Raw genomic sequence first — 25,272 nt, 5'->3', positions numbered from 1 at the left:
ATCCAAAGAAATTCAGGAACAAATGAGAACAGAAGTAATTGAGATCTATCAGTCTGGTAAAGGTTATAAAGCCATCTCTAAAGCTTTGGGACTCCAGCGAACCACAGTGAGAGCCATTATCCACAAATGGCAAAAACATGGAACAGTGGTGAACCTTCCCAGGAGTGGCCGGCCGACCAAAATTACCCCAAGAGCGCAGAGACGACTCATCCGAGAGGTCACAAAAGACCCCAGGACAACTTCTAAAGAACTGCAGGCCTCACTTGCCTCAATTAAGGTCAGTGTTCACGACTCCACCATAAGAAAGAGACTGGGCAAAACGCCTGCATGGCAGATTTCCAAGACGCAAACCACTGTTAAGCAAAAGAACATTAGGGCTCGTCTCAATTTTGCTAAGAAACATCTCAATGATTGCCAAGACTTTTGGGAAAATACCTTGTGGACTGATGAGACAAAAGTTGAACTTTTTGGAAGGCAAATGTCCCGTTACATCTGGCGTAAAAGGAACACAGCATTTCAGAAAATGAACATCATACCAACAGTAAAATATGGTGGTGGTAGTGTGATGGTCTGGGGTTGTTTTGCTGCTTCAGGACCTGGAAGGCTTGCTGTGATAGATGGAACCATGAATTCTACTGTCTACCAAAAATCCTGAAGGAGAATGTCCGCAATCTGTTCACAACTCAAGCTGAAGCGATCTTGGGTGCTGCAACAGAACAATGACCCAAAACACAGCAGCAAATCCACCTCTGAATGGCTGAAGAAAAACAAAATGAAGACTTTGGAGTGGCCTAGTCAAAGTCCTGACCTGAATCCAATTGAGATGCTATGGCATGACCTTAAAAAGGCGGTTCATGCTAGAAAACTCTCAAATAAAGCTGAATTACAACAATTCTGCAAAGATGAGTGGGCCAAAATTCCTCCAGAGCGCTGTAAAAGACTCATTGCAAGTTATCGCAAACGCTTGATTGCAGTTATTGCTGCTAAGGGTGGCCCAACCAGTTATTAGGTTCAGGGTGCAATTACTTTTTCACACAAGGCCATGTAGGTTTGGATTTTTTTTCTCCCTAAATAATAAAACCATCATTTAAAACTGCATTTTGTGTTTACTTGTGTTATATTTGACTAATGGTTAAATGTGTTTGATGATCAGAAACATTTTGTGTGACAAACATGCAAAAGAATAAGAAATCAGGAAGGGGGCAAATAGTTTTTCACACCACTGTAATACTCTTTTTACCCATATTCCAAATTTGTTTATTTAGAAAAGGATGATAGGGTAGCTGGAGACTATTCTAGCAATCATAAGGTGCAAGGTAACAATGATTCTTGGACAACAATTCACTTAAACTGCACATCTTTGAGTGGTGTGAGAACACCTTATGAACCCTGAGAACAACCCATGCAGACAGAGGGAGAATGAAATGTCAATGCCCGGATTCAAATCCAGAATTCTGGAGCCGTACTGTAGGAGGACAAACCACTTCACCCTCATGCCAGGCCAAAAACGGAAAAGTATAGTTAAATATGAAATGCAGCAAATGAACTGCACAACTGGCAGATACCAAGAGGATGTAATAGCTTTTAAACAGAAAGCATAGTCAAGCAAAATGACACCTTTTATTGGCTAACTAAAAAGATTACAATATGCAAACTTTCGAGGCAGCTCAGGCCCCTTCTTCAGGCAAGATTTATAATGGTTAACACGGTACAACACCTTAGTACTACAAGCAGAAAGCATACAAATTTTGTACACATACAATATAAAAGAAAAAAATGTATAAAGTAAAGGAACAGGATAAACTGATAAACTCTGGGTATCACTTTCAAAACTAGCAGATCAGGCTAGAATAGCAAGGTATACAAATATAAACAGGAATTACAGAGAACTTAGAGGGTCTTTAGTCTGGTGTTGGATGAGATTTGTGAACAGACCTAACAGAGTTTTGAAGATGATGCAGCATGTGACAGGAAGCCAACTGAGGAACACAGTGATTACAATGCTTCATTTAGCCAAGAATCTATTGAAGCAGCTGCATTCTGAACTCGTGGTCAACTGCTGACACATCACACAGCAAGACTCTTGTAGACAGAATTGCTGTATTCTAGGTAAGAAATGATGAAAGCATGGCAAAGTACAGCAGCATCCAATTTTGAGAAAATAAGGTCAGACTCTAATAAGGTTTCATAAATGATAAAATGAAGTTTTGACTGCAGCAGTGATGTGAGACTTAAAGGTTAGGGTAATATCAGCTATGAATCTAGCCTGGCCATAGAAAAAGGGCTAATTTTCAATCAAAATCAAGCTTCCTCAGATCCCTAAGACTTTCTACAAAATGTATTTCACTTTTGTACATATTGAGCTGGAGGAGGATGGTAGGCAGCCAGGCACTAAGGTAACTGAGGTAGTATGTGTATTTCCAGTCTTAAGATGAAAATAATAATATTCTATTATTATAAAAAAAATGTAACTCTATCTACCCATCTATTTCATGTACCTTCTTTTCCAGTAATGGTTTACTGTGATCCAGAGCATTCTCAAGCAGTTCTGAACTCAAGGCAGGAAGCTAATAAAACATTTACATACTCACTCACTCATTCTGGGTCATTCAATCTAAAAATAAATTTTGGATTATGGTGGAATCCTGGAGTGTACAACATATCTTCATAAACACAGGGAGTGCCCCAAAGAAGGAAAGAAATTAAAATCCATGCTACTTTTTGTGTGTGTGTGTGTATACCTTTGTTAATATTACATTGTATTGTATGGTCAGAGAAGACATACAAGTAAGAATTCTGTTGCACTATGTACATGAGACAGTAGACCTGAACTTAAGTGCAATAAACCTGTAATTGTGCTATGTCCCAGTCCACTCTTAATCTAATTTAAATAAAGTAAAATGAATAAATAAATTAAAACAGTAGTCAAGACCACAAATTTTACATCAATTCCTGCATTTTATTTTATATGTTTTTTCCATGGCAGGGTCACTAGGAGTGAATCTATCCTGGCAGTTATGTGTCATAAGGTAGGAAAGAGCTGTAAATAGAATGCCAAGGTAAAATCTCCCTGGACTAATTTAGAGTTACCACTTACTCTAATATGCACATCTTTGAGATGTTGGATGATGGTAGCTACCTGGGGAAAAAAAGAAAAAAACTAGCAAGCATGGGGAAAATGTGCAGACTCCACACTGACAATGAATGAGACTGTAACCCAGACCCCTAGAGTTGCAGGGCAGTAGCATTAACCTCTGAGACACCATGGAGCTCATAAGACAATATGTCAAATATAATTGTGAGCACTTTTGCAGATATGACATTACATTTTTCACCCTAAGAAGGAGTTTCATAATACAGGTAATCTACATCTAAAACCTGCAGTTAAAAAGTTAATAATGGTAGCTGATGGTAAAGATGTATTTCCACCAGGCAATGGACTGAGCTGATGCAGACATTAATGTGCTACATGCATAACATAAGGTGAGTGAAGTTTAATGCTCTTGACACTTTTTTGCGGTGTCTAGCAGGATTTACCACATGCAAAAGCAAAGCTAAAACACAGACTTGATTTTCAGTGAATATATTATTATATGTGTTGTTTGGTGCCTGTGAAAGGTGGGTTTCCAGTTACAAGGAGACAAGTAAAATAAACAAATCCTGAGTGAAAAGTCAAATTAGGGAAATATGTCTGTAAATTCTTACACAGACTGAATATTGATAAACCTTTGGGTTTTAGTATTCATAAGAAATTTTCTAAATTCTCCTGTGTGCTTCTGTGAGATTAAATTACAATTGAAAAGTGTGTGAAATGTGAGTGCAAAAGAAATTTCAGTGATATACATTATGCATGGGTGCAGGTCAAAGGCATTCCCTATCTGCAGGGTGTACATTGATTTAGTGACAGAGCACATATGTGTATATTAGCACACCCTGCAGTCTGCTTGCATCACACATAGGATTGTTCTTGTAGCCAAAAGTGCTGGAATAGACTGTCATTTCCTTCAACCCTTAAATGAACTAGTGCTTCAGTATAAACCAATGTTTAACTGGTGAACTTAAAAGAAAATCAGAGCAGAAAGCCTAAGACTGTTTTTTCTGGATTTCTTCATTTTTTTCAATGCAGTCACCAAGTCAAAGTATGTGCCTGTACAGGTGAACTGCAACATTCACAATTTTGTACCTAGGTCTCATATGTCCGAGTTGGCAGTGTAATGCAGGGTACTGCTATCTCACAGATTTAAAATCCTGGATTAGAATCCCACCCCTGGAGTCAGATTTTGTTTAACTTTTGTATACAAAAAAAGAAGCTCAAAATGAGTGTACACAGCTTTCCACACAAACATCAGATTTTATAAAATTAAACTTCACAAAAAATGTTTTGTATATTGTCACAGGAGGTTGGGGGCCAGACCCAGCCGGGATGCCTGGAAGGACGGGGAGGCAGTCAGTATGTTTCCCGGGCCACGAGGGGGCAACCGCCCTGGATAAGCAGGGGACCACGGGGATGGAGCAAGGAGGCACAAACCCGTGGGGGCCCGTGGATTCTGCCAGGGGGTGCACCAAGTCTCCTAAAGCCTGGGAGCTCTGCACTTCCGCTATACCTGGGAAGGTGGGAGAAGATCCTTCTAGTGACAGCCAGGGTGCTTCCGGGTGCAAGGGCAGCACTTCCGCCACACCACGAAGTAGTAATGGCTGGCTTGTTGGTAACATAACTGGCTGAACTCTGTTTTTCTTATGGCCTGTTGTTTTCATTGTAACAGGGGACAGTCTCTACCACTTAGACACTGCCAACTTATGCTTTCCATGACCCCCAAAGTGCAGAGAAGAGGTACTACAACACCATGTGGAGCATGCTGTAGAACTCTGTAAATGCAATTGGTGGTGAATGGACTCAACAGGTGGGAGGGTCCTCTACCAGTCGATGAAGATCTGTAGCATTGTGACAGCATATGTATGATTTTCACTAGCACAATCCATGTATGGTTATTTCAGAGTGGAACTGGGTGGGGTTTGAGGTGCATTCATGTACAGTATGCACATTTATAAGATGACAGTGATTTATAAAGGTAAATTGCGTAGATATGTGTATACAGTGGGTTTTATAAATCAGATTTGTTTTTGGCATATACATTTTCTGTTTTTTTGCCATAAGTATACTTTCATGATCAAATCCACACAAGTTTTATGAATTAGATCCCTGGTTACTCTGTGTTAAGTTTGAAAAATCTCTTCAAGACTACATAGCATTTTCTTCAGGTACTCCGGTTCTCCTCTCACACTTCCAAGGTATTCTTGTTAAGTTAATTAAAACTGGCCTTATGTGGGCTTGTGCATATGATCATTTTTTTCAGGACTGGGTCTGGCATTGCGCCCAGTATTGCTGGGACAGGCTGTGGCCTAGGTAACCCTGAACTGGAGTAAACAAGTTTGAGGATTTTTTGCTATGGTTTCCCACTTACAGGGCCTCACGGATCAAGCTGATTAATAACTTTGATCACCTTTTATCCATTTAATACTGATTGATCAGTAGAACCAAATCTAGCACATAATTTAGTGTCAAGTATCAATGCATCATCATCTTTTTTGAGTTCAACAAGTAAAACTGGTTTTAACAGAAAAAGTCAAAATAACACCATCCTAGAGCTCTCCCTTCCAGTCTATCTCTGTGAGGAAGGATAAGTGCAAAATGAAAAAGAAACAAGTGTATTTACAAGAAAGGGCATTAGGGCTAAAGAAGCCTATCTGAAAAGATGAGAAGGTCTCCCTGTCACCAATCACTGACCATTCAGCTCCTGAACAGCAGATAACCTTGTATTAATGTTGAAACCTGCTTTTCCATTGATCTGCAACACACATAGTTCTACAAGATCCTGGTTATTGAAAGAGGACACGTACAGATTAGAAGAAAGAGACTTAGAGAATGTCTAACTAGTGGCCAGTAGCATATTAGCTATAAAGATGATCTGCAAGGAAAAGCTGTACAGTAGAGACATGACTTAAGAGAGAACGTGCCCAAGATTGGAAAGATGTGAAATGAGAAATAAAAGAGATAGAGACCAAGAACAAGAAGGAACATACAGTGATGCACGACCAAGACATGCTGAGGAAAATATCAGAAGTGTTTAACTTAACTTTTGCTGTTAATTTAACCACAGTGACATGATAAATGAGGGTGGATAAATTGTGATGATTTGAACTAGAATTGAACCTGACTGTCTTGCTGAACAGCAAAATATATTTATAATGGACCTCTCACCTTTTCATGAAGCATTCGTCAATGAACACTACACTACAAGTTCTGACTTCAGAAAAAGGTCCCAGAATCTTTATTTTAGGGAAGATTTAATTAAAAACCATTACTGTATAAGGTTCTAATTTTGGATTGTTTTTTGTCTAGCCCCCTTTCTTGCACAAACTTAGCACTGTTAATACTACCAGAACCACAATGGTTTCAACAGCATACCTCTAAGAACAAGCTACTCCACAAGAGCAAGGTTATAATCCTAAGATTGGAGCTGTACATGTAAATGCTTTAATAGTGATGTCATCTCAGAACTGTCATGGTTTTGCTTATTTATGTTCTATACAGGTATTCTTTGTTTAAGTTCCTTTTTTCATATCTTTTAACATCAAGTATTTTCTATATGTTTATTACATGTATTTATGTAATATGACTAATTATATACATTATTGTGAGGTCACATTTTTTCAGGTCCCTTGTGCTTTGTGGGTGGTGCCCCTCGAGGCAGGGCCACCAGTCTATTCATGTTTGAAGCACCCCCAGCCCCAGAGCTGCCCCTTACTGTACGTAGAGCACATACTGTATGGAAGGTCTGTAATTAGAGGACTAATTGGCTGTGGGATGGCCCATTGGGGGTTTGCAGACCTTTGTGGAAGAGCCAATTGAATTATACGTTTTTGTCACTTGGTTTACTTTACTTGAGCTAATGTAACATCTCCCACAACCCTAATTTTAATCACAGAGTAACCAGACATATTGTTTAAACATCACTGAAGTGTAATGTAAAGTGATAACCTCCTCGACAGAGTGGAGCTCTGGAGGTCCACAGCTTGACTCTATTGGGGTTATTACTGTTTCATTAATTGTCAACTTAACATTGTTGACAGTCACAATAATTTTCCATTTGCAAATAGAGGAATATCTTCAAGTCAACACCAGAGCAGTTAGCTCTGATTAACTTCAGTTGTTGGTTAATTTTATTGGTAGATAACATTACAGATTCAGTTAATGCCTTATTGCTATCTGCTGTCCTTAGAACGACAAAATGAAGTTTAGATAAATTCACAAGTGTAGGTGATGCATTTACATGTAGGTTTTTTACATATCTAAATATTCATCTTCATTTTGACCTTGTATTGACTTCATTAAGTAAGTTTATTAAGCATATTCAGTATTAGTATTACTAGTTTTTTAGTTTATTATTATTAGTAGTAGCAGTATTTAAAATTTTAGTAGTAAAGGTAGTAGTGGTTGTATTTTATATTATTATTAGTAGTTGTGGTAGTAGTAGTATTACAATTATTTTTATTGCTATTGCATCATGTTGCAAGTGAAACTCAAGCAGCAAAGAATAACAAAACATTGACAACTGAGGACCAATATTATTATTATTATTATTATTATTATTATTATTATTATTATTACTAATTATTATGCCTTCATTTCTAAAGGAAACAAATCAAAAAGTTTGTGATGTGTGTTTCTTTGTTTATTATTTATTTTTACATTTATTGTTCAGATTAAAGCTGTTATAAGAAATACTAACTTAGTGGATTCAGGAAGAGTTGGAGTTGATATGCAGGGAGGTGGGGGGTACCCAAGGAGATTCCTACAAAGGCTGGGGAGACCCACTGGTCTAATGTAGTTTATTGTCATAAGTTTGTGAGTTACAGTACTGTATGATTACTATTTGATTCTCTGGATTTCTCACGTCTTCTTTATTTTGACAATGATTATTGGATTCTGTTTTGGGACTTTGTTATCAGATTGCCTCCATGAAAATACATTTATGCCTTTTGTGCTCTTTTGCACGCTGTGGACATACAGAGTGGATTTGAAATAAATCTTTTATTTTTTAAAGGCTCTTTGTCTACCCCTTGTTTACAGCCCTTCTCTGTTGAGGGCATTAGCTACAGTATGTTGGAACTTATTAGCTGTTATGGCCAGTTTCCCTTTTTGAGGGTCTGTTCCCCATGAAGCCATCAGGTATGTTCTGGGACTGAGCCAAATTAATCAAGTATGCCTCTGCTGGTTGCAACAGGGAAGAGCCTGGCCTTCTCCCAGGACACTGTGGAGGCCACTGTTAATTTTGCTTGGGGAAAAAACTCCCATATGGGCGGCACGGTGGTGCAGTGGGCAGCGCTGCTGCCTCGCAGTTAGGAGATCTGGCTTTGTTTCCCAGGTCTTTCCTGCGTGGAGTTTGCATGTTCACCCTGTGTGTGTGGGTTTCCTCCCACAGTCCAAAAACATGCAGGTTAGGTGCATTGGTGATTCTAAATTGTCCCTAGTGTGTGCTTGGTATGTGGGTGTGTGTGTTTCACCCTGCGGTGGGCTCTGTCCGGGGTTTGTTTCCTGCCTTGCACCCTGTGTTGGCTGGGATTGGCTCAATCAGATCCCTGTGACCCTGTAGTTAGGATACAACGGGTTAGATAATGGATGGATGGAAGAAAAAACTCCCATATCATACCAAAAACCATTTTGAATGGCTTCCACTGCATTTCCACCATTCTGTGTTGTTTACAAATGACAGTGGCTATCCTTTTTATGTTTGCTATGGCCCTTTAAGCCACATGACAGGTAGATTATATGATATGCCATATCATCACCCTGTACCTATACAAGATGGAGGAACTCCACAGCATGTACCAGAAGAGACCATCGAATTAACATCAAAGCAAACTTCACCTTTTAGTGGTAAGTAATCGAAAGAAAAAACAAGTAGTGTAAGAACCTTTTGCTTCTGATATTTTGATTAAAATTCTTGTACAGCATTATGGCATTGATGTTTCATTCTGTTTTGCTCTTTTGTTTGTGCTCTTTGACAACACATTTTCCTGATTCTTTTGCTCTCTATTTTTTCTGGTCCCTTTTTTAAGATTTCATTTTGATTGCTTGTTTTTTCCTAATTGCCTACTCTTCCTAAAGACCTAACTACTTCATTATATAACTTAAGTATAACTTCCCTTGACTTGTACTCCAGACCTTGTGCTATATAACCTAGCTCCCTATTAGCCTTCTTGAAGTAGATAGTGACAGGTCCACTATGACTTTTAGAACCTTCTCAAAAGGGGTACCTTTAAGTTTCAGACCTCTCATTGTGTACTCAAATTTAACATTTCTGCTTCCTATGTGTCATACCTTACATTTACTTACATTAAATTTCACCTGTCACAAATCTGCTGAAACCTGTATGTTATCTAAATCTCTGTGCAACAATTTAGCTGATTCTACTTTATCTGCTATTCAAACCTAGTTTGTTATCATCAGCAAATGCAACTCTCTAATTGAATATACTCTTGTCCAGATTGTTTATGTGTATTAAAAAGATCAGCAGCCCCAACACAGCCCCCTGGGGGATAACACTTTTAACATCACCTAATTCTGAAAAAGTTCACTTCACCATAATCATTTGCTTTCTGTGTTTGAGTCAATATTGTACCCACATGCACACAGTACTGTACCTTGGATTCCCACTACTTTTAGTTTGATCACTAACCTTTCATGTGGTACCTACTAAACACCTTCTGAAAATAATCACATATAATATCATATGCACCTCTTTAATAACATGCTTTTGTTGCTTTCTCATAGAATTTCAGTATCTTAGCAGGGCACAGGTTCGTCTGAACCTATGTTGACTATTTGCTCATGCCATGTGCTGCTCATTCTTTTCCTTAATAATTACCTCCTCAACCTGATTACCCTTTGTATACAATGGAACATTTGTTGCCTCCTGTTTTTTGAAATTTCCCCAGTGTGCAAAGAATTTTGAAAAACATGCGCCAAGAGTTTATATAAGTACTCACTAACTTCCTTAAGCACTTGATGAAAAATGTTACCTGGACCTGATGGTTTGTTAGATTTTCATTGTATTTTTCCTATGCAGTAATTCTTCCTCTACAATTTCAAAACAGTTAAGCACTTCCTTAGTAGTCCCTGTTACTTTTGGGAGGTTATTGACTTCCCATATATAACCCATCCATCCATTATCCATCCCACTATATCCTATAGGGTGGGCGGCCGGGCCCCTTCTACACATGTTCCAGTGGAGCAATGTTGGACTGCTCAATACCTCCCCTCCCCTTGGTGGCAGCCTCCCTGGCTGAGGATGGTTCCTCAGTTTCCCACAGGGATCCATGGGTGATGGAGTTCTCCACAGCTCTCTTAGGATGTGGGGTGGCCACCAGGGGGTGCTGCATGGGTCCCTGAGCTGGCCTGGACAACTCTGAAGCCCCACCCAGAAGTGCAGTCAGAAGCAGATGATCAAGCACCTGGAGCACTTCCGGGTGAACTATAAAAAGGGCCGGCAACCACCACTCGGGGCCAAAATCGGGAGGAAGAGGACGAGGTTGCCTGGAAGGAGTGGTGGTGCCAGAGGAAGGATTGTGTTGTGTGTACTAAGTGCTTTTGGGACTGTGTTGTGGCTGGGGGGTTCATGGGGAAGACGTGCCCTCCAGCTGAATAAAAATAAAATTGTGCTTAGAGTTTACTCGTGCCTCTGTATCAGTCTGTGCCGGGTCGGGCACTATATAGCACTACTTTCACACCTAACAAAGGGTAACGGGGGTCTGCTGGAGCCAATCCCAGCCAACACAGGCAGGAACAAATCCCGGGCAGGGCGCCAGCCCAGTGCATGACATACACACACCAAACACACACTAAGGACAATTTAGGATCACCAATGCACCAAACCTGCATGTCTTTGGACTGTGGGAGGAAACTGGAGCACCCGGAGGAAACCCATGCTGACATGGGGAGAACATGCAAACTCCACGCACGGAGGACCCGAGAAACGAACGCAGGTCTCCTTACTGCAAGGCTGCAGCACTACCACTGCACCATCATGCCATCCCCCCATGTATAACCTTCAATAAAATACAAGTTCAAAACATTTGATATTTCACTATCTGTATATTCTAACTCACCCGTACCATTCCTAACACTTGTCACTCCCTTCTTGACGATTCTTTTACTTCTTAAAACAATGATAGCATCTCTTTGGGTAATTTTTCACCTTTCACCTTTTCTGCAATGTTTCTCTTCAGCTGCTTTTTGGTCTTCCTAATATTCTTTTTAAATGATACACTCAAATGCCCTATAGTCAGCGATGGAGTTATTAGTCTTTGTATGCTTAGTATGTCTCTTTTCCTTAGAAGTTAAGGAATTTCACAGACAATAGGAGGCCATTTAGTCCATCAGCCTCGTATCTTTAGCTAATAGCTAAATTGTACCACTAACTTATCCGGAAGCTTAAAAAACTTCTTTTTAGCACTTCACTTACAATCGGGTTTTTTTTTTTTATCTCCTTACTGCTAAATTTTGGGATAAACATGTCCTGCACTGAATGTAGAACACTTCTAAACCTGCTTTAAATTTTGGAACTGCCTCCACTCTTAAAATAATTTATCTTACTTAGGCTGTACCATATCTGTTCAAAATTTGCCCTGTTTTTAGTATTTAAACATGAACTCTGTCAAATCCCTGTGAAACCTTTTTTAGGTGATTATGGTGATATCAAACAAATTATGCAATAATTCAGTTTCTATTTATTTAATCTGGTTTGAGGTAAAAAAGGGCTAGAGCTTTTACCAACACCATCATACTCAGGGTATGCAGCAAAACTGGAGAGAAGGCAGTCTACCACAGGGTTCACCCTCAATTCAGAGTCAGCAAATAGCCTAACATGCATTTCTTTGAGTTATGGGATGAAAAGTGTAAACGTAATGTATTCAGTATCCGTTACATACTTTGAACCTAGAACTCCTAGGCTGAAAGGAAGCAGCACTAACCACCATAGTACAATGAGTTCCAAGATTTTACTTTACATTTTATTACACTGTTGTTTATCATGCCACTGGAAACTGTACATGTGACAATACTATCACTACTTGCACTACAACTCCTGCTACTAATTATGTAATTACACTACAAATTTGACATGGTGTTTGATTACTAATAATACTGTAAGCTATTTTTCTAAAGAAGGTCCTGAACTCCATTTCCCTTCTAAAAATGATTGACTGTTTTACACTCACCTTTAACTTCCCTGCGCTGACACAGATCCCCTCCTGAACAAGGGGCGCTAAATGTATCCCTTAGGGAGCGGATGGCTGTATATTGGATCCCAAGAGAGGTACACACTAAAAGCAGAACAGTTTTCCAAGAGCACTCCATGCTGAGACACATCCAAATTATCTACATTCTTCACCCTGTTACAGAACAACAAAAAAGGAGGTGCACAGGGAGTTATAAGCTTTGTAAAGAATCCATAAGAATATTTTAAGTAAAATGCTCATTCATTTCAACCTGAAATATGGTTCTGATACAAGTCTGGTGTCATCATCGGAAACATGGCAGGAGGTTACATCCAAAACAAGCAATTGGGGTACAGTAAATACATTGAAGCAAAGCCAAATTTAGATTTAGATTGGACAATGATAAATAAGTGCTAGCAAACATTTATATTCTTTACATCTCTTCTTCCACTATTCATCCCTTATTTTGTTCATATAAGTTCCCTGTAATTTGAGCCTGAGTGCACCTAATATGCAGTCCTACGAGTGCTTTCTTTTCAGTGAACAAGGGACATTATTGAAAGCAGATACTCGCTCTGAGTGGAACCATGTTATTTCATACACTTTAAAATGGCCAATCATTGGTGTACTGAAATTGCAAGCCGTATATTTTCCTTTAGATTGAATCAGATCAATATTTTCAAGAATACTGCAAGCAAAGTGAAAGGAAAACAATTCTCCATTTCAAACTGGCAATTACTTTTGAATGTCATCTCAACATTGCAGCATCCCACTTGTGTCCCTGGAGGACCCTGGGCCTGCTCACGTCCTGTTATCAAGCTGTCAATCAGTCGCCACTTTCTCACTTACAGAACCTGGCCAGTGGCCTTTATGATTTCTTAAATTCTGTGTATAGTTAAGTATTGCAATCTCCAGTCCTTTATTTTTTTTATTTTGGCTTGGATATCACCTCGGCTTTTCAAGATCATAGTAAGTTGGGTAGAATTAAGCAGCCATTAATTATTTGTACCAACTTAATTTAATTATAGCGCTGACATACCACTGAAGTCTAACTTGGCAGTGTCAGGTGAAAGGCAGGAATCAAACACGGAATGGGTGCCAGTCTTTTGCAGGGCTCATTATTGCACACACTCATGAAATGTCAATTGCAGCTTCCCAGTGAATTCTAATATGTATATCTCTGGGATATGGGCACAATAGCAAAGTACCTGGAATTAAAGTCAGCATACAAAGGCAGAACATACAAACTCCACAAGGACAATGACTAGGCATGGGATTCAAATCCAGAACATTGGACCCATGAGACAGCAGCACTAACCTCAGTGCCACCATGCCGCCAGGCATTACACTTAAGCCTATTAATTATATAGTTGCTCTTTTACCCAAGGAGATATAGACTTGAAGAGAAAAATAAGTAAGAACAAATATTCAGCATGCTTTATAGCCTTTGCACGGGAATGCACAGTACTTATGATGATTATCAATTAGATGCTATTATTACTTAACATATTCTTTTTATCCAATATGACCTCCAAGTCCCATTTACATTTTATAATTGTTTTGTATTTGTAGAAGTAAAATATGGCAGGTTATATGACATATCAGAGTTACAAAGTCTGGGCTGAGTCGGCCACTGTGTGCTTTATGGTTCAACAACTTAGTTAATTAGCAATTTGACTTACTGATGTTCACTCTGGTGATTAAATTAAGACCCCTTTAACTGGGAAGTCACTACCGACAGTCATGAGCAGGGAAGACAGACTTCCCACCTATCCTATTCAAGTTTTATTGATGTGATTACAATGGACTTCAAGGGCAGCTGCTCTGTGATGGTTCAGTATGGATTTTGGGTTAATCAACACATTTAAAAGTTATATACTGGAGTTTCCAAATATCTGGAAGTTCTGCTGAGTGGGATTATCTAAAGAATCTTATAGTTTAATATTATATGTCATTTTTCAAAGTCAGCAAATGGTGAACATTTTTCTCCAAAGTAGTGGTGGGTCCTATGACCTTGGATCTCCCAAGGTTTTTCCTTTTTTCAGCATCTGTGCCACCTTTACTTTGTTTTCTCTCTGTCAACTTAACTATAGGAAATATTAGCAAATCAGACATTAACTGGACTTGGAAACAGGGGATTTCTCCACTATACCTTGTGGTATAGTGGGTCCACGGCTCAAAAGAAAAGGCCAGTTTTAAACAAATAATCGCCATACTCGCCACTTAAAGAGGGGGTGTTGTAGTGTGGCCAGAGTGGTTCTCGGGTGCTTTGTGATGTGGGCATTTCCTCGATTAAGTCTGGAGGTGAGGAATCATCCACATCCGTAATTGATGCCGGGAACTGCTATTCGCCACACCTAAGCCACGTCCCCATTATATATAGTAGGAGCGCAAGTGCGGAGGGGGAAGAAATAAAGGATTGGAGTGAATGGAGGTTAGGAGGAGGAAGACAGGCAAGGCTGGAGAAGTAAAGAGCTGGTACAAGATAGACAGAGTGAGAGATCGAGAGCAGATTCGCTGAGGTTTTGCAAGCAGCTAGAAGGAGAGCCACCTGGAAAGGGTGTTTGGCTGACACTCAGTGGGGCTGAAGGAAGAGGTCACTGCAGCTGAGCGATCAAGGAGCTGGAGTGATCCAGAAGGTGGTTGGCTCGCTGCATAAGGCCAGGGTAGGCAGAGGGAGTCAGGAAGGCTTAGGAAAGTGAACCCCAGCGTGAGCGCCCTAGCCACTAAGGAACCTAAGTCTCGGTCTGGCTGAGCCAGGAACCAAAAGGCAACCGAACGTGAAGGAAGACAGCTGCAGGTAGGTCAACTCCCCTGGTGCAAAGGTTGGATGGGAGAAGCAGGGGAGCTGCCGGTAGAAAGAAGGCACCGGATTTTGCTTTTAAAGGGACTGCTTCCAGCCATTGTTTTAACCTCAGTTTTTAAAGGATCTGTTTATTGGATTTTAACCTCCACTTTTTGACTGGTTTTAACTGATTATTTATTTGTTGACATTTTGATTGCATTGCACGTTAGACACTGTTTTTGCTTTTGATTGTTTTTGATAAAAGCATGTCTGCAGCTGCAACATTCCCTTGCTTCGTTGTGTCCTCACTGTCCAGCTCATCCGGTTACATTATTAATGCTGTCAGGTTCAAGAGCTACCAAAACAGAGATGGGTGCAGGAAGTGGAACCCGCATCATCACATATATCATCACATATATCTCTTATAACTTTGTTTTTTTACTACTTGTAGGGCAATTTGACCTAAACTTATGTATGAAAATGTACATAATAAATAAATGTTGTTGTAGCATGATAAAACCCCACATCAAATCCTTTGTCTTCATTCTATAGCAGTTTTAAATATAACCTCTCTTGCTTTCAGTCCTGGCACCACATTTGTCATCATGGTGTACAGTTCTGCATTCATATAAAAAGCTAAAGACATCTTTCTCTTCTCATAATTTTTCATTGAACATTTGCAAATGTTTTTACGACCATGTATTTTAAATTGTTGTTTTTTAAGTAGTGATTCTCAGGCACAGCCATACCTAATGATAATTCACTATATGACCATCAGCAAGTCCAGAAGAAATTATCCTATATTTTCCCACCTAAACGTATTCACTTTTATTCATCGTTTTTAATTTTTAACATTGGATAGGTGGGTTATGGTAGAGCATAATGTCATATGTTAATGTAACCATTCCATCTTCAATACTAACATATTAAAACTGTCTTAATATTTAAATATAAATAATTCAAATGGGGTGGTACACTGGCAGATTGATTATAAATGCTGCCTTATGAATAAAGTGTACTGGACACGAATTGCACACCAGGTTAAAAAAGACCATAATAAATTTGATAAACAAGACGGGACCGTTCAGTCGATCATGCTCATTTGTTTAGTAAATAGCTAAGCTGTCCCAATATCTCACCCAGATATTTCAGGTTGTGAAGGTTTCTGCTTCAACTACACAACTCAATAGTCTTACAACTCTTTGTATAAAGTCGTGCTTCCTGCCTTTAGTCCTAAACACACTTCCTCTTAATGTCCACTGATGGCCTTGTGTACATGATTCACCGATTAGTCAATAAGAATTCTGCTGGAAATATTTTATCAATGCCTTTGAGGAATTTGAAGATGTGGATTAGGTCCCCATATGGTCTCCTTTGCTCAAGACTAAACAAAAGTAAGATCTCTGGGTCTGTCGCAGTAGGACATTCCTTAAGTCCTGGGTTCAATTGCTGTCATATCTTTTTTGTAGTCAGTGTGCTGATCAGTGTGCTGATCAGAACTCTACACATTACTCCAGTTGTGATCTCACTTTTGCATTGCATAGTCTGAGCATAACATCCCTCAATGTGTATTCTTTTGTGTTTACAATACGGCTTAATAGCTCTTTTGCAAATTTCTTAGATGAGAAACCTATTTTACTATTGTAAACCCCAAAATCCTATAAAGATGTTGCCTCCTGTAGCAGTGTCTTCCATCTTTTATTAATAATTCTTCTTACTTTTTCACATATGTAGTGTAGAACTTGCCATTTGTGTGGAGTTTGTCCTTTCTCCATATGTCTGTGTGGGCTTTTCTTCAGGTACTCATTTTTTTTACCACATTTCAATGGCATGCATGTTACACTGATTGGATTTCAGTGTAAGTGGATTCCACAGGAAGGCCCATGAAAAAAGTGGCCTGCCTCCACTGAGAGTGCAAAGAGTGTACATGAACATGCCGAAATTGGGCACAGCAATGCATTGACACACATGGAGATCACTTTAAGCGTCTTCTGTAAATGTGAGTACCAGATTTGATCATTTTTCTCTTCACCACGTAATGCAGTCGTCTTGGTGGAGGAGGGACACCTTTTCGTGGGCCACCCTGTAGAATAGACTGGAACCCCATTTAGAGTCAGGTCCTGCTTTTTTCTCAGTGTTGCACATATGGGCACTGGCTCCCTGCAACCCTAATCTGCACATTGGTTGAAGACTGGATTAAGCAGGTTCAACAGTGTTACATAATTTGTGCCGAAGTCAGAACAACTTTGGAAACAAGGTGACAGTGATAGCATAGTTCTATAAGAAAATCCGTAAAATTGTCCAACCTAAAACAAAGGAGTCAGAAGTTGCATAAATGAAATTGGTGTTTACACCAAACTGCTAAAGCACTCTAGTTCCATAACTGCAACATAACAACAAACAAACACTGTGTAAGTAGAAAAGGTACAGAGAAGAGCGACTAGGCTGATTCCAGGGCTACAGGGGTTGAATTATGAGGAAAGATTAAGAGTGCTGAGCCTTTACAGTTTAAGCAAAAGAAGATTAAGAGGTGACTTGATTGAAGTGCTTAAAATTATGAAGGGAATTAGTACAGTGGATCGAGACTTATTTTAAAATGAGTTCATCAAGAACACGGGGACACAGTTGGAAACTTGTTAAGGGTAAATTTCGCACAAACATTAGGAAGTTTTTCTTTACACAAAGAACGATATACTCTTGGAATACGCTACAAAGTAGTGTGGTAGACAGTAAGACGTTAGGGACTTTCAAAACTCGACTTGATGTTTTCTTAGAGGAAACAAGTAGATAGGACTGGCGAGCTTTGTTGGGCTGAATGGCCTGTTCTCGTCTAGAGTGTTCTAATTTTCTAAAGTAATTATCTTCTCACATACTGTAAAACATTTTATACTGCAATTTAATGTATCTCTCACACAATTGTTAATCGATACATGGCATGTATTAAAATGCAAAATTCAAGTGTAGGACAAAGGTGTTTTTTCATTTTGTTACAGGTCACTCTTTTCAAACTGAAAGACATAAACAATAATTAAAAGTGGGCAACACTTGTACCCTTCCACATTAAAAAGAGACAAAAAAAGTTTAAAATGCATAGCAACCCACTGGAGACAGAACCTAAATGGATGCATTCTGACTAGAGTTAATGTGATACGAAGAAGGAGCTGTTAAGGGTGGCAGCACCTCCTTGCCACTAGAGGGTACTTTGCCCCAGAAGGCAACATATGAGACCACTGCCATTTTAATAGAGAAGGGCGCAGTCATGACCTTAGAGACCTGACACTTTAAGGTCATCAGAAGGTTCATGCAGCAACAGCTGGTGTTGCTAGAGAAAGGTCTAACCTCTTGTCCTTGGAGCAGAAGAAAGGACCCCAGTAATGATACCAAAGCTTGGCTGAAAGTGACCCTAGATGGGTTACAGAAATTATTTAGGGCAATCACTAAATTTCTAAGTGGAAAAGCTAGAATTGTGTGACATTGAGTGGAAGAGAAGAAGACAAGAGTGACTGGTGTGGTATTTTGTGGTGTACAAGTGAAGGTGCCACTACACACATCAGGCAGGCATTTAAGACCAGTTAACATAGGCAAGAAAGAGTGCAGAATTTTTGTTTTCTCTTTTACATTTGTATTCTTATCTGCTATTTTTTTAATCTCGACCTTGCATTAATTTTTAACAAAAGGGTGTTCTTTTCATATACCTTGACTTCCTCAATGTTATTCTGGGTCAGAGGAATGCTACAAGAGCACCCTTTTCTTATTCATATGAAGTTCGAATTAAATTGCTCTATAGCACCAAAATCGCACCATTTGGGGCAAACATGTTATGTGTGAGCAGGCTGAACTAAACCTGATAATGCTCATGTACTTATTATGCACCGTCTATTGAGAAAGCATGTCAAAGGGCTGATTTTCCCTCTCCACTCCAATATCCATAGATTGCATTGTCGGCCGAGACATAAAATAAACATTAGTTTAGTTACAATAATCTTAATGGAGTTTTATAATAGTTTAAATCACACCCTACAAAATATTGTACACCTTAACTCTCACATTCTGTGCAAGGTTTGATCTTATTCAAATGTATATTATTTATCAGTATTATGTGAATGAACTAATATTCTCACTTTCATTTGTTTAATGTCCTGAAGATGATTTCTTGGTAACTTTTCTTATGATCAGACAGCATCTCACTATACACTACCTGTCTATTTCTTTGTATTGCATTATTCTCTACTGAATTTTCCTTAGTAAAAATGACCAAAATTGTTTTTGCTGGCCTCACTGACCATGTGAAGATAGACAATAGAGAAAAGATTGTTCACAACTTCATCTTTTTGCACTCAGAGGTTTAAATGAATACTGCACTTAAGGAAAATGACAATGCCTCTTACAGATACCAAAAACAATGACAAGGAAAGACAATAACGTCCAGAAATGATGCATTGGCAGCAAATAGTGAACTTCTCATTTGCAAAGGATGTCCATGAAAGCTGAGGCATCAGTAAAGAGAACAAAAGAATATCACTGTTTTTGTGGTCGCGCATATGAGAAGACTGAACTTTAAATAACACAGTTCAGTCAGGTGTACAACAAGTCAACCCAATTGCAATTTTGGTCATATTGTGTCAAAAAAAGTTTGATGGGGAAGTTGCTGGAGCTTGTAAGAACTGGAAGTAAAAAAGGTTGAGCAATGCAGAAAATAACACAGTTGAGTGCTATCAAGCTGAGCTTAAAGGCATTGCCATTAACAGGAAATCCTGGAAAGCTCTTATGGACTGGTTTCTGAAAATTATAAATGACTACACCAAAAACAAAATGGGAATTTGCTGTACATTACAGTTACAGCTAGAGTTGTCACTTTAATATGTTATGTAATTATTTTAAAGTCACATTTGATAAATATTGTAATCACTATTTAGAAGTTATTTTTTATATTTTTTCACCACTAACAACTACAGTCTGCAAACCTGCTACAATGCAAGAATTTTCAGTCCTCATCTCACATTTCTAGGCTTTTATAAGCCCCTCTTTCTGTTGTATTCTTTCAAAGGTAAAGCTAATTATAGCAAAGATTTTTGGGTCATTTTGTAGTACTTGCACTCAGCTGATACCACTGCCTATTCAATTAAATATTAAGAGCAATGTCGCTGCATCCTTGCACACATGGTACCACAAATGTTAATACAACTTGTGCCACTTCAAGACTGTACACATTAATGACCCCTAAAGCTAATTTAAAACTGGTGATTTAACTGAACTACACAAGAGTACAATGAGTGATGGACTGTAGTAATTGCTGCACCTTGCTTTCCTGTACATTGCAGCAAGCTGGCGTCTCAAGTATAACCTTCACATCAGCTTGTGGTTAAATATAACAAGGACCTGAATGCATGCCAGAAACATTTTTAAGTTTAAATATGCTGCCATTCTTAATGTGATTGTAAAGAGGCATACTTTATATAGGAACATGGACATATAGACCAATAGACACTACTAATTCAAAACATTATTGTACTATAATGCACTTTGTATCTCTAATGCAAATAGTTTATGAAAACTAGGTATAATAAAGCCATGTACTGGATCCTACAAAGCTCTGTTATTGCCTTAATGAGTCTTGTATGCTGCCAAACAGATGGAAAGATGCAGGGATACTATATACTACAATAAGCACCCTAGCACTATTATGGTATATACTGTATTTCATGGACCAGCTGTTAAATATGTAATTCGACCTTCTGGAAAAAACCCTCCACTGTGCTCCTATATTTTTTGTTTTCTTGATTTCTTCTTCTTTTTTGCTGAGTTAGCACATCTTCTGCTGACCTACTCAAAGCAGCTTCTTGGGACCACAGTCTTCTAACCCAAACCACCATATTGAGGAACCCCATTGACATAATCTTTGAACCGACCTAGAAGAGATACAACAGGCTGCATGCCATTTCCATAGGGCACTGCCTTATATCCAGTGTTCCCAATAAATCACTTCTGGAGTATTTACTGAAACCAGTAGGGGCTATCACTGTAGGCACCATCTTCATGCCCACTATTAATTTAGAGATACTCTTCTCTCTCGTTTTTTTTAAATCAGGTCCATTTCCTGGCCAGAACCAGTTTCATTGCTACTTCACCTCCACCTAACTCTCTGTATCTTGGCAACAAGGCACACGATGCACAGAAAGACAAAAACAATTCAAGACTGTAAAGTGTGTTTCTGTTATAATATATTTTCTTTTACATAAAATTAATTACATATGAATTTGTTTTGCAGAGTATTACATACCACAAAATCAAAAAACAAGTTATCAGTAGTTTTTTTTTTTATTATTACTATTTTGACCAATCACATAAACAATCTTTTTTTTCCTGGAAATATGGATTTGTGTCATATGTTTGGTTTATCCAACTAATATGCTGATACATAAGAAAGCAAATCAAGTAGATGGTATTTTTCTAAAGACTATTTCAAATAATTTTTTGTTTGTTTACCTTTTTTTAAAAAAATCCATTCTGATGTCGGGCTACCAGATCTGTGAAATTTGAGATTTCCTCTTCATACGCATCTTTCCTAATTAAGCATTTCCTGTATATAAATGGTGTTTTTAAATAGACTTCAGTTTGGTTTATGACTATCTTAAACTATACCTGAGATTCATGAAAAAGCAGACAGTTATAATGCTATTTAACTACGTATATATAAAATTTTTAAAACCTATTATTAGTGGAATATTATATTTGCAAATAAACATTAACTCATATAACACTGAATTCACATACTTTTAATAAAGTTTTTCTGCATCTAACGCCTCGACTCTTTACAAAATTATCATTTCAGCACCTTGGACAGAGTTAACTCTTCATACTCGCCTTAAGAAAATTAGACACATAAAATATATTTTAATTAATGTAAGTGTAATGTTTTCTATATAAATACATATTATATGATTTTAATGGAACAGTACCTGATACATCACTAGTTCTGGTAACCGAATCACATGCTTTCCTCTCCTTTATAAACTTAATAAATTCACTTCAGGACATGCTGAAGGGCATATACTAGTTTTAAGTAAGTCACAGGTTTATTATGCCATGAAAAGTTAACATTCATATTGATTAATGATAGAAACAAAAACTACCCACATAAAATTGTTTACGGCGGCATTCGCTTACATGAAACAAAAAGCAATAGATTTTTTATTCGGAAACAATCTAATTTTGTTCTTGAAACGATTAAACATCTCGGCAAAGTCAGCTTGAAAAAAAAAACAATGACAATGAAAACAAATTATAACTTATTCTCTTAGCTTTCTGTACTTATATATTGCGTTCTACTTTAAAAATAATCAGAAATGCGTTTTTCTTCAGAATATTAAAGTCAAATAATACGGGAACTCACTCTAAGGAGCTAATCATTTTTGCTATTATAAAATTGCAAAATTTCATACGTCTTTCCTTGTTTATCATAAAACAATCCTCCCAAGGCATTGGCGTGTCTATCAACGGTTGCATCTCACACTTTAACTTGATGTCTATACAATTGCCTTTGATAGTACTTGAATTAGATGCGGGTAGACACTTTTCCTCTCTGATATACACAGCAGTGGAAATGATAATTTACTGTACAGCTTACTTGGAGTACAAATGTAACAATCGTTCAGCAGCGGAAGAGCCACGATGCTCGTCGCTGCTGCAAAGCTCCGGAGAGCGGGTTCGATTCTCTGTCCGCTCAATAATTCCTGTGTGGAGCTTTTCAGTGTTGCGTAATTTTCCTTCAGATACTCCGATTTCATTGTACGCACGTGTAGAACTTAAACTGGCTTTATTTTTTTCTGTTTGTGTGTATGTAAAGCAATAGACTACGACATGCATGCAGTTCGAAGTTAATCCCTACCGTGCGCTCACTATAGTTGGAATAAGTTCCGATCTGACACAAGACGTTATCACGGAAAAAGCGAGATTTAGAATATGAATGTATGCATGTTGATGACATGAATTTATTTATTTAAATTTAATTTCAATGTGAGTGCACATCATTGAATGATTTTTGCCAGTTTTAGTTTAAGAGTCACCGTTGACTTTGAAGAATTGTTGATCTTTTATATTTCATTCAAACTTCAGCAATACGATTGAAGAGCAAACTTCAATTTACATGGTATACTTAGTATTAACAGTCAGACGTTTTCAGAGACACCAGGGCCTTTAAACTGGTCAATAATCGTTTACTAGCCAATTAAAGCTGTTTTCAATCGATCAGCAATACAGTAATGCTTATCCTTTATTTTAAAAGCTAGGATGTAAAGTTGCGCAGAGTTTAAGCCTGTGCAATAATATTTAGAAATCCAAAAGTACGACTAAGTTGCAAGTTTTCAAAACACGAATATCCGACCAAACTTTTAAATACATTCCTCGAACTGCTACCGAACACGCCAGAAATTAATTAAAGTAGCATGCCAACGGTGAATTAAAAATAATTCTTTGATTTTCTCAAATATTTAACATCCGAGTATATCCCTCGCAGTTTTAACTTGTGACAGAAACGTGACGATATTACCGCTTGCAGCCTGGAGCCGAGTATTTGAGTTGTATACAAATAAGTGTGATTTAATCAGTAGGGTAAATGAGTCTGCATCCCCACTGGAATCTGTAATTAAGTTAAAGCACTGCATGCAGGTTTAACGCAACAAATATAAGAATAACTATGGATAATTTCACATTGATGACGCGACGGAGAGATACCACGAGCGTGTAGAAACATAAGCTGGTCCAAGCTTTTAAGACGTAAGAGCTAATAACGTATTATAATCGGTATTATTTTGATTTTGTAAACAGTTAATTAAACTGAGCATCTATTTCTTTTACACACGTAATCGGCTGCCTTTTCCTATTTGTGCACACGCTAACGTGCATAATTTTCTGTCGATTGATACATAGTAACTTGAGACATCTTACGTGGATATGTATTGAATTGTGCATGAAGAAAGACACAAATAGCACATACTCCCAAGCACAGAATTACAGTACTTACAAAAATAATTCATTGTCATATCTGGACCAAATTTATAATTCATCAAGATAAACTTATAAACACCATGAACTTGGATGGCCTCCTGCGTATAGCTTGCTGATTTTTTTTCAGATGTTTCATGTCAATTTCATAGAAACGACACCAAGCGCAGTCTACAGTCGTTCCTACCTTTTTGTTTTCTCTCGGGCATCATCCAAATTTCTGAACATCTCTTTATGGTTCCTTTAAAATGTACGTCTTTCCTCAATAAAGGTTCATCTCCTGTTTAAATACTGCTCCGTACTCTACATTACCAAACCGAACCAATCACTAGAGAGAGTAGCCAATCCAATGAAAACACAGGGATGGAAAGTTAGCGTGTGTGTGGTGGGGGGACACTCGCGCACTCGTGTGTGTTGGGGCGGGGGAATGCAGGAATAATTAACATGCCGTTTGGGGATTGGCGGAGATACCGAGACGGCTGCGGGGTAAATGACCGCGCGAGGCTGGGCGTCAGTTTAAGGCTTCTGTCATTAAGTGAAATGCACATGGCTGTCACGAGAAAACTGAACACAATGAAATTTATGTAAACACGATTCCGCTTAAAGGAGAATATGTGACACTGCGTATGAAATTTCAGCAAATGCTCATTTTTGTGCGTGAGTGAGAAAGAAAGAAAGAAAGAAAGAAAGGATAGGCTAACATAAAAGAAAGGGCTGGCATCGGATAGGATAAAATGTTACGACGCATCTGGATTTATATGTCAAAATATTTCCCATTATATAGTATACTTTACATCAGAAAAATTCACTTTATTTTTTAGGACCTCATGCAATACTGACATGCATGAACGATACAAATAATGTTTACTTTAAAGTTCATATTATCAATACAGCAGCTCTTCATTGTTCTACATGTATTGTTTATATTATGTAATGAAAATATGTTTATACAAAGAAAGATTTTATCAACATATAACCCCTCATTCAAAGTACATTTGATACTGCTTTCATTTTAGACAACAGTAAAACTAATTATATCTACCTAATGTTTGATTTAGCAACCAATAAATCAACAATGTTTTCACATATGCACATTAAACACTTGTATTATCAGCACAGAATTCAAAAGGTTAACAAGATTATAATGCCTTATCTACAATAACAGCTGAACAGTACGCGAACAAATATGGCATGTTCAAGAAATA

At 38.2% G+C, this 25,272-nt stretch overlaps 1 protein-coding gene across 2 annotated transcripts in view; it reads right to left on the bottom strand.

Moving 5' to 3' along the window:
• si:ch73-62b13.1 (uncharacterized protein LOC100002270 homolog) overlaps positions 1–24,352 on the bottom strand; it is a 40,742-nt gene extending 16,390 nt beyond the window's left edge. The window contains exons 1-2 of one of the 2 annotated variants that reach the window (XM_039760537.1): positions 24,255–24,333; positions 12,280–12,453 (exon numbers count right to left, since the gene is read on the bottom strand). In XM_039760537.1, the coding sequence (XP_039616471.1) occupies positions 12,280–12,430 (151 nt within the window). In that variant the 5' untranslated portion in view covers positions 12,431–12,453; positions 24,255–24,333. Of the gene's footprint in view, positions 1–12,279; positions 12,454–24,254 lie in introns of both variants that reach the window. The other variant, XM_039760538.1, reaches the window with a different exon arrangement.
• Between the last annotated feature and the right edge of the window lie 920 nt (positions 24,353–25,272).

This window comes from Polypterus senegalus, chromosome 8, assembly GCF_016835505.1.
Source record: "Polypterus senegalus isolate Bchr_013 chromosome 8, ASM1683550v1, whole genome shotgun sequence".
Taxonomy (NCBI): domain Eukaryota; kingdom Metazoa; phylum Chordata; class Cladistia; order Polypteriformes; family Polypteridae; genus Polypterus; species Polypterus senegalus.
Note: the sequence above shows the minus strand (reverse complement) of the source record. Positions and strands in the feature narration are given on the sequence as shown.